The 16,661-nt window shown below is 35.6% G+C and overlaps 1 protein-coding gene and 1 long non-coding RNA gene across 2 annotated transcripts; both read right to left on the reverse strand.

Moving 5' to 3' along the window:
- Window positions 1-5,742: 5,742 nt before the first annotated feature.
- On the reverse strand, window positions 5,743-6,494 carry LOC121796440. Its single transcript, XM_042195297.1, has 2 exons — window positions 6,178-6,494; window positions 5,743-5,960 (listed from the first exon to the last, which is right to left on the reverse strand). The coding sequence occupies exons 1-2, from the start codon at window positions 6,433-6,435 to the stop codon at window positions 5,868-5,870; spliced, it is 351 nt and encodes a 116-aa protein (XP_042051231.1). The 5' UTR covers window positions 6,436-6,494; the 3' UTR covers window positions 5,743-5,867.
- A 7,156-nt stretch (window positions 6,495-13,650) lies between these two features.
- Window positions 13,651-15,293, reverse strand: LOC121797227. Its single transcript, XR_006049806.1, has 2 exons — window positions 14,054-15,293; window positions 13,651-13,925 (listed from the first exon to the last, which is right to left on the reverse strand). It is a non-coding gene; the product is annotated as an uncharacterized LOC121797227 (long non-coding RNA).
- Between the last annotated feature and the right edge of the window lie 1,368 nt (window positions 15,294-16,661).

Genomic DNA, 16,661 nt, shown 5'->3' on the forward strand with positions numbered 1-16,661 from the left:
TTGATCTTCAATTTGAATGGCTGTCTCCAGTTTAGTCATTATGCATGTTTCTGTACGTAGTCCATCTAGTTAACCAATTAGATAGAATTATGTTTATTCCGCTAAGTCAAGTAGATTCTTAACCCACTTAGATTGTGTGGCAGTAGCCAAAAAACCCTCCCAAGACATCCTGAATGCATGTTTAACACCTTCTTCCTCATGGGATCGATCCTTACTTCTCTATACTAGTTAATAATATTGTGGGTTAAGGTTTTGAAAGTAGCTCTGATAGCGCGTCCGACGACACGCAGATAGGTCTAGGTTCAGCTTGACTAGTTTGGTCCGGTAGATCTGCTTGACCCGTTTGCGATTCTACTTGTTTAATTTACTGTGTGCGTTCTGAGCGAGCTTCAGCTTTTTAAATATGATTTTAACGAATGCTCTTTTTCCAATATGGATTAGTAGTTAACACATATATTAATTAATTTCATAACTTCATATTATTGAGATAAATTTTAACTTTTTATTTCTTATTCACTAGGAATCAATTTTAAGAAAATGAAAACGTATCATGATCATCTACTCATACATAGATTGATTCTACATAATTTTAACTTTTTCACAAAATCAAACAATTACTTAAAGCTTGTGTCAAATCAAAATAGTATTTGAAATGACCGACAAAAAGAGTAGAGATTTTGTAGTTTAGTATTTATATACTCCATCCGTCCCTAAAGAATATGCACTTTGGGTTCGTCACGAGTTTTAATGCAAAATTGGTAAAGTAAGAGAGAAGTAGAGAGAAAAAGTAATTAAAGTATTGTTAGTGGAGAATGAGTCTCTTCTCATTAGAGAGAAAAGAGTTTCTAAAATTAAAAAGTGCATATTTTTGCAGGATGAACTAAAAAGGAAAAAGTGAATATTCTTATGTGATGAAGAAAGTAAATTTTAAAATCTTGATAATTTTTCCCAACACGGAAAGTATTGTTATTAATTATATTCCCAAGATTAATTTATCTCAAAAATTATATTCTTTACCAATTTTATATTTTCATTAAACAAACATGATCTATAATGAAATTGTTTTTTACAACTTCATGGAAAATAACCAAATGTCGACTAATGTTTAATATTAGTATCAATACCCCTAAAATAAATAAATTTAAAGAATCTTTATCCGTGAATTAAATTTGTCAGGTGACAACTGCCAACAAATAATACTGAATGACTCTATTAATATTCTTCTTTAAAATAACAAACGTGTGCTCGGTGTAACTTCTCAGTTCTCACTGTTTCCAGTCAACAGTAACATAACCGATATGGATTTGAAGTACTAAATTGGTGACAGAAACATAATCAGATGTTAGATTTGATTAGTGGTTTTATAGTATATCTAAGTGAAAACGTTAATTAAAGTGTATTAAGAGCATCTACAACCATTTATACTAGACTCAAGTTCATATTAGTGTAAATATTGTATCAAATATAATTTTACTCAAACTTTTACACTAAACTCAAACTTAAAAGAATATCTCCAACCATTTATACTAGACTCATGTTCATATTAGTGTAAATATTCTATCAAATATAATTTTACTCAAACTTTTACATTAAACTCAAACTTAAAAGAATATTCTCTATATTATGTTTTTTTTACTCAACATTTGAAAAACTTTTAAGTTTAAGTTTAGTGTAAACATAAAGATAGTTATTTTTTCCAAAAAATAAAATAAATTGATTTTGGAGTACTATTAGACCAAATAAGGTATCTGTAATTTTAGAGATGGTCTAACATTGGTGCTATTGGGGTCAATGCAGGCCATCAAGTCTATCATGTAACTGCTGGAAGTTACATTGCATTTAGTTTATTACTATGAAGTTATAAACTAATACTAACTTATTAAAAAAAATTAATCTAATTATTAAAATTATACTTATAATACTATATATAAAAATAAATTATTATCGTCATCATATTTTTAATTATTAATTTATTAAAAATATTATAATTTAAAATTATTGAGATAGATGATTATTATTATTTATTTTATTACAATTTTTCTTAATTAGTACTCCCTTTGTCCGCCATTAGGAGTCCCGGTTTACCATTTTCATCTATCCGCCATTAAGAGTCCCGGTTCACTTTTACTATAAATGATAGTTACACATCAGTTTCCACTAACTCATTCACTCACATTCTATTATAAAACTAATATATAAAAATGGGTCTTATATTCCACTATCTTTTATCACCCACTTTCTTTTACATTTCTTTAAATCCGTGTCGAACTCAAATGAGACTCCTAATGACGGACGGGGGAGTATTATTTCTTCGGTCCCATTTAAAGAGTTGTTTTGCCATTTTAAATTATCCACAATTTTAAGAACTATTTACTCTTTTTTTTCATTATTGGTATGCAGAACTCTCAATTCCACACTCCCACTAACTTTTCACGCTTACAATACATTATAAAACTAATTGTACTAAAATTGACTCTCACATTCCACTGACTTATTCTCTCGGTCCACATTCCACCAATAAGTATTCATATTGTGATTTTCATCCATCCACCAATACAAGTCTCATATATCTTTTATTATTTTTTATAATTGACCACACATTCTACTTAACTTTATCTATTCACATTTCATTATAAAATTAATATATAAAAATACTCCATAATTTAAATATAAATTTAAAATCTTGATAATTCTTGAAACAAGAAAAGTAAAAATATTAGTAATTATATTCCCAAGGTTCATTTATCTCAAAAATTATATTCTTTAACAATTTTACTTATTCATTAAACACACATGATCTTATAATTAATTTCACAAGAAAATTTAATTCTTGTTTTTTACAACTTCTTGGAAAATAACCAAATGTGGACCAATGTTTAGCTTTCGGAATCAATACCCCTAAAACAAATAAATTTAAAGAATCATAATAAATGATGGGCGATTGTTTTGAATTTGTCAGGTGATAACTACCAACAAATAAGAGTGAATGACTCAATTAATATTCTCCTTAAAAATAAAAACGTGTGATGGAACCGATATGGATTTGAATAATAAATCGTTGACAGAAACCTAAACGGATGTTAGATTTGAATAATAAATTCGTGGTGCATTTTTACATCAATCATTGATTATTAGCAGTACTGAAAACGTGTAAAAGGCTAACTACATTTGTATCAGTGTCAGCAATCGGCAAAACTGGAAGTAACAAAATCTGAATAAAAAAATGGAATTGAAGAAAAAAAAAGGAATGTGGTCCAATATCATTGAAGCTAAACTCCATGGATTTAGAATGGAGAGGGCTCAAGCAGATTGGACCAAACATTTTCTATGTGCACAAATAAAATCTCGGGAATGAGAGTAATAAACAATCCGGAGAAGAACTATGTGCAGTGGAGCTTTGCAATAAAAAATAAATTGCGTAAAAAAAAGCATTAACTCAAGTTGGAAACAGTTGATAAAAGGGAGGCAGGCGCCGATAGTTATGGCTAACTCTAAACCAATTTCGCTTCTTTATAAGGACAGACAGTGTGGGTTGTGGGCTGGGCCCTTTCACTCAAACCCTAATCCATAACAGCATCAATAATAAATGTTGCAGCAATGGAACCCTTTTTGAGTAAGTGAATTTTATTAACAGTGAAATACATAAATCGTATCTAATCTTTCATTTTCGCACATAAATGGTACATGATCTTTATTTTATATCGTTTTTAGTACTTATAAATCACATTTTTAGTACTTGATGCAATTTTACCCCAAAATACACTTTAAACAAATTCATTTTTCTATTTGTGTCATAAAAGATATTTTAGGCATTTGATAAAACTAGTACCAAAAGTGATATTATAATATCTTCTCGCATTCTCCTCACTCTTTATACTATTATTATTAATCAATATTAATATTATTATTTTGATATTATAAATTAATAATTTATTTATTTTTTTAATATCATTTAAATATACTTAATCATAATTATAGTTATAATTATATTTAATTATTATAATAATATGATTGCTATAATAGTAAAAACTAGTACTAGTAATTATTAAATAATAATTATTATTTTATATTAAATTAATAACTAATCAATATAGTCTTAATCAAAATTTAAAATTGTGAATTGTATTCATAATGATAAATAGTTAAATATTTTTAGTTAGGTGTTTCAACCCTAAAATGAGCATAAATAATTTAATTAAAAATATTCAATTGATTTAATTACTTTAAATAATTAATTTAATTAGGTGTTTTGTTATTGATTTATATTATGAATGCAATTAGATGTATGTATAAAACACTAAAAAGAAAGAAGAAAAAGAAGAGAAAAGAAAAAAGAGGAAACATAAACTAAGGAGAAAAAAGAAAGAAGAAAGGAAGATAAAATACTAAAAAGAAAGAAGAAAATGAACAAAAAAAAGGAAGAATAAACTAAAGAAGAAAAAAAGAAATAAGAACGGAAGAAAAAAAAATCACATATTTGGTTCTATTTAATTGAAATTTCCAAAAATATCCTCCTTAACAAAAAAAATCACATATTTGGTACCTAAGGTTATTTTTGTCATGGGGTACCAAAAACGATATAAAATAAAGATAAGGTACCATTTATGTGCAAAAGTGAAAGATCAGGTACCATTTATGTAGTTCACTCTTTTATTAAAACAATACATGAGATATAGAGTCCTCGTGTAACTTTTTCTTTTTATTACCCGATAGATTTCCGCCAGAAACATATCCTACGTGGTACGCCGGAAGTGTGACTTGGCAAATCGTTGGCAGTATATAAAACGACGTAGTTTTACACACATAAAATGACATCGTTTTATGCGTTTTGAATTAAATTAAAATTAGGATTTCATTCTCATGTGTTGAATACACGATTTCACATCCTTTTCTGAGTGGCGAAGTTTCTCAAGTGGTAATCCAGAATTTAAAACAAAAAAAAAGGTTGCCATGTCATCACACACTTAGCATCCACATCATCTTCCACGTCAATTTAAATACACACGTATGCAACATTTAGCCGAAAAAAACCCGACTTGGGAAATCAGAGCACGGGGGTAAAGTACATGACTTTTCATGCAACATTTAAAGTTCACGGGAAAAACAAACTTTTTTGAAAGTTCATGACTTTACATACAATTTGCCCTTTTATTATTGTATTGTTTTTAGGGATATTAAATCGCCTAATATCACCAAATTTTTTAAATATCTTTTTTTCATGAACTATTAACTTAGTATCATAGTTGTTGAATTTTTTCCACCGGCGACAAAATCCAACTACAATTGGCAACTTTGTAATTATATCACTATCATTTTTCAATAGTAATCATATCTTATTTGATTTTAATAAGAATGAAATGATAGTAGCCATATTTACTGTAATAACAAATGAAATGTAGCTGAATTTTGTGGCTAGTGAAAAAAATTGATTAACTATTTAAGTTCATGATATTATATGTTAAGTTTAAAGTTGTGAAAAAAACAAAGTTTTAGAAAGTTTCGTAAAAAGATTTATAGTTTATTAAAAATAAGGAACGCCCTTTGAAATGCAAATCGACTTTTAAAATGTTCGAGTTCCCAGAAAACGTATATCTTGTTTTGTTTCTTCACTTACTTTATTTAAGCCCATCCCTTGTATAGTTCTTTTTACGAAATTTACGAGGAAAACGTAAGCAGTTTTTCTCTTTCGTGATAATGCATATCTAATTCCATGATACATTAGTATACAATATTTGCCAGAAAACATAAAATCAAGCACATATTGAAAAATTTTCACCATGGAAGGCTACAAAACATTTCAATTAGTACGCTTTTCCAAAGCTGTTAATAAAAAGATAACAATGAAATTCATCCACGACAAATCATCATCAATCATAACTAGCATTCAAGAACTTCAATAGCTCATTCCTGTTGTTCTCAGCCAAGTTGTCTTCCTTTGTTTTATCCAGCTTCAGTAATATCTATAAAAGGAAGTGTCATATTCATTAGTTTAAAATAGCAACATAATATTGTAAATGCTGGTAAGGGGTATTAAACTGATAAGAGGTTCATGTGCACCATTGTAACAATGCAAGAATAAGTTAATATATTTGCGAATGCTGTTCAACGAAAATAACACATGAGCGCTTGCGTGCATTGCATGTATGCTGCATATGCAGATGAAGGAATGAGCCATACCTTTTTCCCAGAGACGGCACTGCGACGAGCACTGCCATCTTTCTGCTTTCCCAAGAACTGAATAAACATGGTATACATCAGAAAACACATGACATATCTATAACTGCGAGGATACAAGCAGCGCATAACAGATTTCAGACAATCAAAATAAAATCCTTGGAAAGCTGCACGGGAGTCGGGACCACTAGTCTCATGCTTCTTCTGTATATAGCTCACATTGGCATGACAACACCAAGCCACAAACATCCAGAGAGCCATATCTTAAAGATGGTAATCGAGAGAGGTATAACAAGATTGGTAAGGCATGTTGAAGATAGAAGTAGAGATGTAGTATTTCTTATGTATTTGTTGTTGTATTTGACTACTCATCACCCTAGTATTTATAGGGATTTTGAGACCTTTCAACTACACAATAAATGAGACTTGGAACTCTACTAGCTAGGAACTATACAATATTGAATGTACTCTAGGGACTTCCACTATAATAAGTAGTGGGCGGCCATTTATGTTTTGTATTTCCAACACTCCCCCTCAAATTGAGCAACGGTATCTCCGATACTCAACTTGCCAAGAAATTCTTTGAAAACTTTAGACCGAGTGCCTTGGTCAGTATGTCTGCAAGTTGTTCCTCAGATAGGACGAACGGGAATTCAATAATACCTCCTTCAAGTTTTTCTTTGATGAAGTGACGATCAACTTCGACATGTTTCGTTCTGTCATGCTGCACGGGATTCTCTGGGATGCTGATAGCTTCTTTGTTGTCACAAAAAAGTTGACTTTTCCGAGAAGGTGGAAAGCCAATTTCTGTTAACAACGTTCTTAGCCATAATATTTCCATCAGGCCACTTCTTATTTCTCGAAATTCTGCTTCCGCGCTAGATAGGGCTACAACCTTTTGCTTTTTACTCCTCCAGGTGATTAAGTTACCCCCAACAAAGGTAAAATATCCTCTAGTGGATTTTCTGTCAACTAGATTGCTTATCGAATCAGCATCAGTGTATCCATTAATTTCCAAGTCTCCCTTATTTTCTAAGAAGACCCCATAATTGGGTGTCCCCTTAAGATACCTCACTATTCTCATGGCGGTGTCCATATGGTCTTCTTGAGGTTGGTGCATGAATTGATTGACAACTTCAACTGCATATGTGATGTCCGGTCTAGTGTGAGAAAGATAGAGAAGTTTTCCTACTAACCGTTGATATCTTTCTCGATCTGTAGGCGTGACTCCATCCAAAATCTTCAGTCCATGGTTAGGCACCATTGGAGTTTCGGCGGGCTTGTAGTCTAGTAGACCTTCTTCCGCTAGCATGTCCAATACATACTTTTTATGTCTTAGAAATATTCCATGCTTTGACCTCAACACTTCAATTCCTAGGAAGTACTTCAGATCTCCCAAGTCCTTCATTTCAAATTCCTTGAAAAGATTCTCTTTAAGATGTTGGATTTCTTCGGCATCATCTCCAATTATGATCACGTCGTCAACATATATGATTATACATGTCATTTTTTCGTTCCTCTTCTTTAGGAATAGCGTGTAGTCTGAATGACTCTGTTTGAATCCTTGTTTGACCATTGCCTGGCAAAATTTTTCGAACCATACTCTCGGGGATTGCTTTAATCCATACATGGTTTTTCTTAGTCTGCAAACCTGTCCTTTATCAAAGTCTTCGTGAAAGCCCAGGGGAACCTCCATGTATACTTCCTTATTTTTCTCAAGTTCTCCTGTAGAAAGGCATTTGTAACATCAAACTAATATAATGGCCATTCCTTACATGCAGCAACAGATAGAAGAGCTCTTACAGTGTTTAGTTTGGCCACCGGGGAGAAACTTTCTTCATAGTCTACTCCATACACCTGAGTATATCCCTTAACAACCAATCTTGCCTTGTATCTCTCGATTGAACCATCTGCACGTCTTTTTATGGTGAAGATCCAATGACATCCTACTGGTTTCTTTCCTGGAGGTAGAGTGAACTTTTACCATGTTTCATTTTTTATCAAGGCATCAATCTATTTCTTCATGGCTTCCCTCCAATGTTTGTGTTTCATTGCCATCTCAAAGGACAATGGAATTTCTTCTTCTTCATAAAGTGCGGTCTCAAATGCCCTTGTCATTTCAGTGACGTGCCCTTGTGTTAGGTTTGCAACAGAGTACCGAGATTTTCGTCTAGTCTGGCGAATATCTTTTGGGAGGAACACCCCCCGTGCTTCTCTGGGGTAATTCATAGTGCCCTGTCTTTTGTTCTGTACACAACTCATCTGCATGGCTCATGTCACTGTCAGAGGTTTCAATTGAATTACCAATATCGGGATCTGAAAGAATTACCTTAGGATTCAAAGACTGGTCGGATAGCTCGGTAGTGTCCTGAAGCGGCGTGTTCTATTCTAGGGAGTCTGACTGCCCGGCGGTACCGCTAACTTCCTCTGTTGGACCGACTTCTGTGACAGGGTTCTGGCTAGGCATGTCAGTTTGTGTATTTTCCCTCTCTCCTGAATGGTTTCTCCCCAAAGAGGTTGCCAATTTAGGGCGTCACATCCCGAATTTTCTGATTCCCTCTTCCCTTGACCGCTAGATTGGCTATAGAAATATTCACTCTCAACAAAGTCGCAATTCATAGTGGTGTATATGCGATCTGTTGAAGGATCATAGCAACGATAACCTTTTTGATTTTTTCCATATCCCATGAAGACACATTTGACTGCACAAGGTGAGAATTTATCACGATCATGTTTCGGAATGTGAAAAATATTGTACAGCCAAAGATTTTGGGCCTAAGATGTAAGGAGGACGGAACCGAGTTAAGAGAAGAAAATATTTCTAGGGTAGTTTTGAAATTGAGGATTCATGTGGGAAGACGAATTAGTAGGTAAACAGCAGTGGCGATGGCTTCTGGCCAGAAGGATTTCGGGATATTGGATTCGATCAAGAGAGCTCGGGTGATTTCAAGGATATATCTTTTTTTTCGCTCGTCGAGCCCATTTTGTTTTGGTGTATATGCACAAGAGGTTTGGTGGACAAGGCCTTTTTCGGAGAAGAAAGATTGCATCTTAGAGTTCACATATTCCATCTCATTATCGGATCTAAGGATTTGAATTTTGGAGTTATACTGGGTCTGAACTAGACTATAGAACTCGGTGAATTTGCAAAAACCTCTGATTTAGTTTTCAAAAAATATATCCAAGTCATTCGAGAGAAATCATCAATAAATAGCAAAAAATATAGAAATCCTTGCCCCCCAGTAACCGGGACCGGGCCCCACACATCAGAATGGATTAAGGCAAATGGAGATTTTTCTCTAGTATTGTTCAATTTGAAGGAATGTCTATGGCTTTTTGCCAAAACACAAGTTTCACAATTCAAGACATACGAAGAAGAAACTAACTCAGGAAAGAGTAGGTGAAAATATCATATAGATGGATGCCCTTACCGGCGATGCAATAGCCAAATCTGTCTGTCAGTCAGTCTGTGAGTCAGCATCACAGTACTCTGTTGGGAAATCTCATCCACATAGTACAGTCCATGCCGCTCAGAGCCACGCCCAACTATCGTCCCCGTTTTGATATCCTGTAACATACAAAACCGAGGTCGCATTAGTAACTTGCCATTAAGATATTTTGTGACATGACTGACAGACAAGAGTTTGTGGGATAATGATGGAACATAAAGACAGTTCAAGAGGTGAAGAGTTGGTGAGACAGTGATAATGCCTTTCCCCTGCACATGTGCTAACTCCCCACTGGCTGTTTGGACATAATGTTTTGTGGATTGGGTAATTTCAAGAAAATCCGACTCATCAAAGGACATGGTATCGGTTGCCCCACAGTCAAAGATCTAGTGGTAGTCTTTGGGTCCTATGTTGGAGGATGAAGAGTATGCTAGAGATTGGAAAGAGTTTGTATAGGTGATGGCAGGCAAAAATTCAAATTTTTTGGGTAGAATTTTTGGATTTTCAAAATTTGGGGGTGTATTTTTGGATTTGTTGAGAATGTGGGGTGGGATTTTAATAATAGGGTTTTTTTGAGGGGTTTTTTCAGCCATTTCGGCCGAAACCCTACCCTCTCCTTGGTCACCTGCATCATTTTCCACCGGAACCCTCTCTGCTGTCGACATATTTTTACCTTCTGTCCAATTTTTGTTGATGGAGATCGAAGCTTTGGCTATGTTGGTCAGATATGCTCCGTTTGTGGAGGTGCTGCTGCTCCCACCGCCGTTGGATTGTTGAATCGGTGGGGTATTGGTTGCCGATTTGTTGCCGCCCGCTGCTCCGTCAGCGTAGGTGGCTTAGGGTTCGGTCGCCACCCGCTATAACAGTCGATGCTCTTATACCACCTCCTCCGTTGCGCTTCCCATTTTGCCGATTTCGCTTCATCTCCTTCCACCATTCTGGAAATCCATGAAGATGGAAGCAAGTTTCTTGGGTATGCCTCTTTCCTCCACAGTGTGTGCATGTTAGTTTGCTCTTGTCTTCATCTAGTTTTCGGGTAGATGTGAATCGGGTAGCCGGTGATGAGGGTGGTCGGCTTCAGTCGAAGGCTCCGAGTCCAGTGTCTATTCCAGATTGTTCTTGTTCGGGTTTGAGGATTTTATCATTTACAACTTCTCTTCGCACCATTCCATAGGCTTTCTAGACGGATGGTAAGGGATCCTGATTTAAGATCTCTCGCCTGATTTTGCCATGTTTCTCATCTAGCACCCATACGAATTGATAAAGCCTGTGCCTTTGAGTGACTTTGTTGTATTTCTCGATGCTCTTTGGGCTTTCCATGGGATTTGGGTCTCTAGAATCAATTGAGATCCATAAATCTTGAAATTTGTTCCAGAGGGCTTCCAAACTTAATTCCCCCTACTTCATCGCCACTGCCTGTCTGTGTAGGTCGTGAACTTGAAAAGGATCTACTCCGCTCCCGTACGTGACTGCCAGACCTTCCCATAAGTCTTTGGCGGTCTTGTATTGTGAAACTTGATTCACCAAATTGGATTCGAGATTTTTTATGATCCAGCTAAAGCAGCAGTGATCCCGTTGCAGCCATTTTGAGTAGCTGGGATCATCAGTAGGGGGGTCTGAACCTCCAGCAATGTGAGAAGTCATCCCCTTTCCTCCGATGGCTCTTTCCATCATATTATCCCAAATGGGATAATTATCCCCATTGAGTTTTTCTTCAAGGTGGACTTCTCCCAAGGACTCCAGTTGCTACTGTTGTGGCTGCTTTGGGGAGTTTTCGGATTTGTTTCCAGATTTATTCATGAACTTCATGAATTCAGCAAATTGTGATGTGAATTCTGCCATGGCTTCAGTTGGTATTGGCTTTGTATTTTAGGGTGTCAAATTATTCCGAAAAATTCGCATGTCACGATTCCATATTCCGAAAGGTTAGTGAATTCAGGGGCGGAGCCACATGGTCTCCATGTGGGGCATTTGCCCCCTCTCAAACTTTTACATGTACTATATTTCTTTGATAAATTGGCAACTTTATTCATATTTCTTTATAAATGCCCCTCTCAATAAATCTAATTTTTCTCATGTACTATAATTTTGCCCCTTCTAAGGACAATTCCTGGCTCCGCCCCTGAGTGAATTTAATCCCAAATTCCGAAAGGCATGTGAATTGAGTCATTTTCCTCAAATCTCTCCGTCTAGAATTAATGCACCTTCGGGCTTCGGCCGTTTGTCATGGGAAGTTCCCCCCGCTGTGTCTCCCTAGTTCGGTTGACGTTAGTCTGCACAGTCCTAGTCAACTAGAGACCCCAAGAGCAATGGAAGGTATCCTGGTCCGATAGAGCCGAGGAGGAAGGCACATGGGAGCCAACTGAGAGCACACAGAGTCATTTTCTGAATGTCCGCCTTAAGGACAAGGCAGTTGCTAACCCAAGGAAGTTGATACGGACCCAATGGAGGCTTACCAAGGATTGCCATCGCCATCACGAGCTGGGTCGCCGCCTCAGCTACACCAGCCGGCGGCGAGGACAAACACAGGCCATCTGCAATGGACGTGTGGTCCAGTGTTATGTCACCTTCAATGGCTTATTATTGTTTATACACTATTTTTTTAGGGCATAGTGTTGATTAATTCAGTTTCTATTGTCTCTTTAACATAGGTTGGGAGTGTTCAATTGTCCAATGTGCTATCTAATTTGACTTGTTCCGATGATAATTTAATAGTGGATTAAACAGAAAGTTATAGTAGGTGAATCTTAATCCCGCGCTTCCGCAGGAATTCGTATTCATTGAAGATTGATTCATAGATTAAGTGTTGAACTAATTATGAACTACACATTATATGCATATTCAGTGTAAGTGATTAGGTTGTTGAATTAATCTCAATATATGTGCTTTTGATGCTTGTGTAGAATGATTCAAGTCTAATGAACAACTTTGAGTGAAATATCTTTCCGTTTGTGAAATCTTTTACTCCCTCCATCCCACTTTAGCAGTCCCGTTGACTTTTCTGCACTTGTTTTGTAAAAAGAGTGAATTACATAAATGGTACATGATCTTTTACTTTCGCACATAAATGGTACATGATCTTCATTTTATATCGTTTTTGGTATTTATAAATCACATTTTTTGTACCTGATGCGATTTTCATCCCAAAATGTCCTCTAAACAAATATATATTCTCATTTGTGTCATTAAGGATATTTTGAACATACACAAAACTAGTATCAAAAGTGATATTATAATATTTTCTCTCATTCTCCTCACTCTATATACTATTATTATTAATCAATATTAATATTATTTACAATAATTTATTGTTATTATACTAAAAACTAGTAGTAATTAGTAAATAATTATAGTATAATTATTTATATTATGAACCATATACTATTATATAATAATAATAATAATAATAAATTATTATTTTATACTATTAAATTAATAACTAATCACTATAGTCTTAATAAAAATTTTAAATTGTGAATTGTATTCATAATGATATAAAGAGTTCGATATTTTTAGTTATTTGTTTCAATCGTAAAATGAGTATAAAATAATTTAATAAAATTATTCAATTGATTTAATTACTTTAAATAATTAATTTAGTCAGGTGTTTTTTTATTTATATTATGAATGCAATTAGATATATGTATAAAACACTAAAAAGAAAGAAGAAAAAAAAAAGAGAAAAGAAAAAAGAGGAAACATAAACCAAGGAGAAAAAAAAAAAGAAGAAAGGAAGATAAAATACTAAAAAAAAGAAGAAAATGAGAAAAAAGAAAAAAGAAAAAAGAAGAAGAAGAAGAAATAAGAAATAAGAAAGGAAGAAAAAAATAATCACATGTTTGGTACTATTTAATTGAAATTTTCAAAAATATCCTTCATAACAAAAAAATCACATGTTTGATACTTAGGGTTATTTTTTTCACGGGTACCAAAAACGATATAAAATAAAGATCAGGTACTATTTATGTAGTTCACTTGTAATAGCCGAGACCTAGATTCTCGAGATTTATGAATTAAATACTAGAAATTAGATAAAGAATGAGAGAGTGATTGTTATTTCTTGAGTAAAAAAAGAGATACAATCTAAAGAATTTCAAGATAATAAATAACAAATGTTTGAAAGGAAACGGAATACACGTTAACGATTACAGAGATTTGGTTACAAGTAGAAAAGCCCTATCTCTTTACAAATGAAACAACTAGCTTCGGGTCCTTTTCCTACCAAGGTTTCAGCCCAGATTCCGAGGCAGGCCGTTGGGCCGAGAACTACAAGTCCGCGCAGTGGTTAATCCTCTCCAAAGTCTGCAATAAAGAAACAAAGTAGTTAAAGCAATTGAAGTATGAAAACTAGCAAACAAAATCAAAGACTACATGTTTTCCTAAGTAGAGAGAGGCAGCAGAGCTTTTCAAAAGAAATAGGAACAACTTACCGAAAGGGGCAGCCGCAGCAGCTGCACTCTGCATACTCCAGCCTGAGCAAAGGCTGCCACGAGGCCAACAAAGCAGCCTCTCCAGCTGCAACAACCTCTGCTCCTCCTGGAGCACCTGCAATGTACCACCGAAATCAATTAAAGAAGGCTGCAAGGGGGCCAAGGACAAGAGTATACTATGCATAACAACAAGGTATACAGCAGCCTAATTAAAGCCCTCCCAAAGTACACCAAGTTAGCCTATAAAACCCCATCACATGCATAAATTTCACCCTTATCATTCTCACAATTCGTCCATCTGCAAGTCAGTAGCAAAAGAGAGTATAAAAAATTTCGTCCCCACTCCTAAAATTCACGGTTACACTCCTTTATTCACGGCAGAAACCGGGAGTTTGAAGAACTGCCAAGCTCCTTATTCAATACCCATTCTAAATCATAGGTAAATTCATTCAAAGTTCATGTATGAATCTCCACAACTCTTTTGAGATATTTAAGCATATACAATTTGTCTTGACAGAATCATAACTGCGAGAGACTTTTCCTTTCGCCTTCACAAAGCGAGTTCAACAGAAGGTAAAGAAAATCCTCCCCATCCCTTTACTCCAAACATCAAGCATGTCACTTTGTTGCATCAATCGAAACTCGAAACCGATTTAAAACGATCAACCAAACTCACAAGAGTGATAACAGTACAACTAATTGAACACTCCCACGGTTAAATCAAAATACGAAAAGAAACATAATTTGGTGATGAGAACTTATCTTCCGGGGCTTTTCGGAGTGAACTCGGGCAGTTGCGGGTTGCTTCGGGACCGCTCGTGTGTCAACGGCGATCTCCGGAATAGGAACTGCACAGCAGCGGCAGGAGCTACTGCCAGGGCTGACCAAGGGCAGCGCCGTCGCTACGGGGAGAGTAACCGGGCGTCCTCTTGGGTCAGAGGAGGCGGCGAGAAATGGCGAAAGACGGAGCGGACTGGGCTGACTCCAGCGATATCACTCCGGCGAGAATGAAAATCGAGCCAGACGACCAGGCCGTCGGCAGCGCCTGCTCCGCTGACTTCAAGTCACTGGAGTCGTCAACGGTGGTGAAGGCACGTCGCTGGCCGGAGTTGAGCGGACGGCGTTGTGAGGTGCGCCGATGGAAGAAGGGGGATGGAATTGAATTTAGGGTTGAGCCTTGATTTGGGGATTTTGTGGAGTTGGGGAAGAAATGTGGAGTGAGGAGGGAGAAGCCGACGTGGTGAAGGGAGATTTTAAAAATTGGGCTTTTTCCTCTTCTAATTAAATTGGGCCATTTTTTTTGGAATTGGGCCAGTTCTCTTAATCAAATTGGACACCACTTAATTAAAGTGGAACACTAATTTTAAGTGAAACTGGGGAGCGACGGATGGTAGTGTAGTTTTGGTTGAAGCCATTATCTTAGATTAATTCAAAGTTTAATGGAATTAATTCTATCGATCACAGAAGAAGAGAAATTATTAAGCCGCGTTAAAATAGTACCCAGTAAATAAATAGATGAGAATTTCATTAATCACAGAAAGTATTTTAAAATACTTAAGATAATCCCAGAATATATTATACCCGAGCAGTTCGGCAAGACTCCGAATAAATTAAATCGTCGATTTAATTAAGATTTAAGACTTCTAAATTTAGAAGGCAGGAAGTAAAATAATAAACACACGCTTAGGCATGCATACATGCTACATGAATAATTACAAAGCCTAATTTAAGTATATTAATTTTTTGTAAAGGAACGTCGTCTCACGACGAGTAATCTCAAGTCAGGGAGCGCCCGTTTGAAAGAGTTTGAGCAAACGAGGTGGGCTTCTTTTCTTTTCTTTCAGAATGTGTTTTATGTGAAAAGCATGAATATTTTTGAATGAGTTGTCATGCCATGTTTTGTGTATGATTACCTATCTGTTGGCTATGCCAAGCAAGTTAAATCGAATTCGGGTCCCAGTAGGGACGCAAACCCTACTCGGACTAGTGTACACATAGGGACCGTGTGCTAGCGCCAGGTTGGCCGGTCTGGTGATCGTGGAATGTGGCCACATTCCCGATTCACACAGATTAGATATGGTACATCATCAGAAGTTTAAATGACTGCAGTCTATTTTCAGAAAGAAATAACAGTTTTAGTGACCATGACTTATTTTCAGAAAAACTCTGTGTTCACTCAGCTTGGTTGACAACTAAAAGAGAAATGTTTTCGTCATGAGCCCACTGAGTGTATCAAGTACTCAGCCCTGCATATTGTTTTCCTTAATGTGCAGGTTGATCGTTGTCAAAGCCGAGGAGGTGTTGGGACAGAAGATTGAATAAGTAGGAAGATAGCTGATGTAGTATGTCTTCATACATATTACATTCGTCTTGGTACTCTTCCGTTGCGCAAATTTAGAACTTGTTTTAGTAAAGACAATTGTCTCATAACTACTCTGATTCAGTATGATTTGTACCCTCAACACATTTAAGACAATGTCTCCCTTGAATTAAGCATCTTATGATGAATTGAGACAATTTTAGTAAGTTTTAGTCGCGAAATAGCTACACTTTCTTTGACTAGGGAGTTGTGATCGTGACATCACTCTTATAAAAATGAAAGTAATAA

The sequence above is a fragment of the Salvia splendens genome, chromosome 3, assembly GCF_004379255.2.
Source record: "Salvia splendens isolate huo1 chromosome 3, SspV2, whole genome shotgun sequence".
In the NCBI taxonomy this organism is placed as follows: domain Eukaryota; kingdom Viridiplantae; phylum Streptophyta; class Magnoliopsida; order Lamiales; family Lamiaceae; genus Salvia; species Salvia splendens.

Coding starts and splice junctions, on each gene's coding strand:
- LOC121796440 (XM_042195297.1), bottom strand. CDS start 6,435: ATGGCTCTCTGGATGTTTGTGGCTTGGTGTTGTCATGCCAATGTGAGC. Junction 5,961..6,177: donor GTGCCGTCTCTGGGAAAAAG/GTATGGCTCATT, acceptor TTCCTTTTATAG/ATATTACTGAAGCTGGATAA.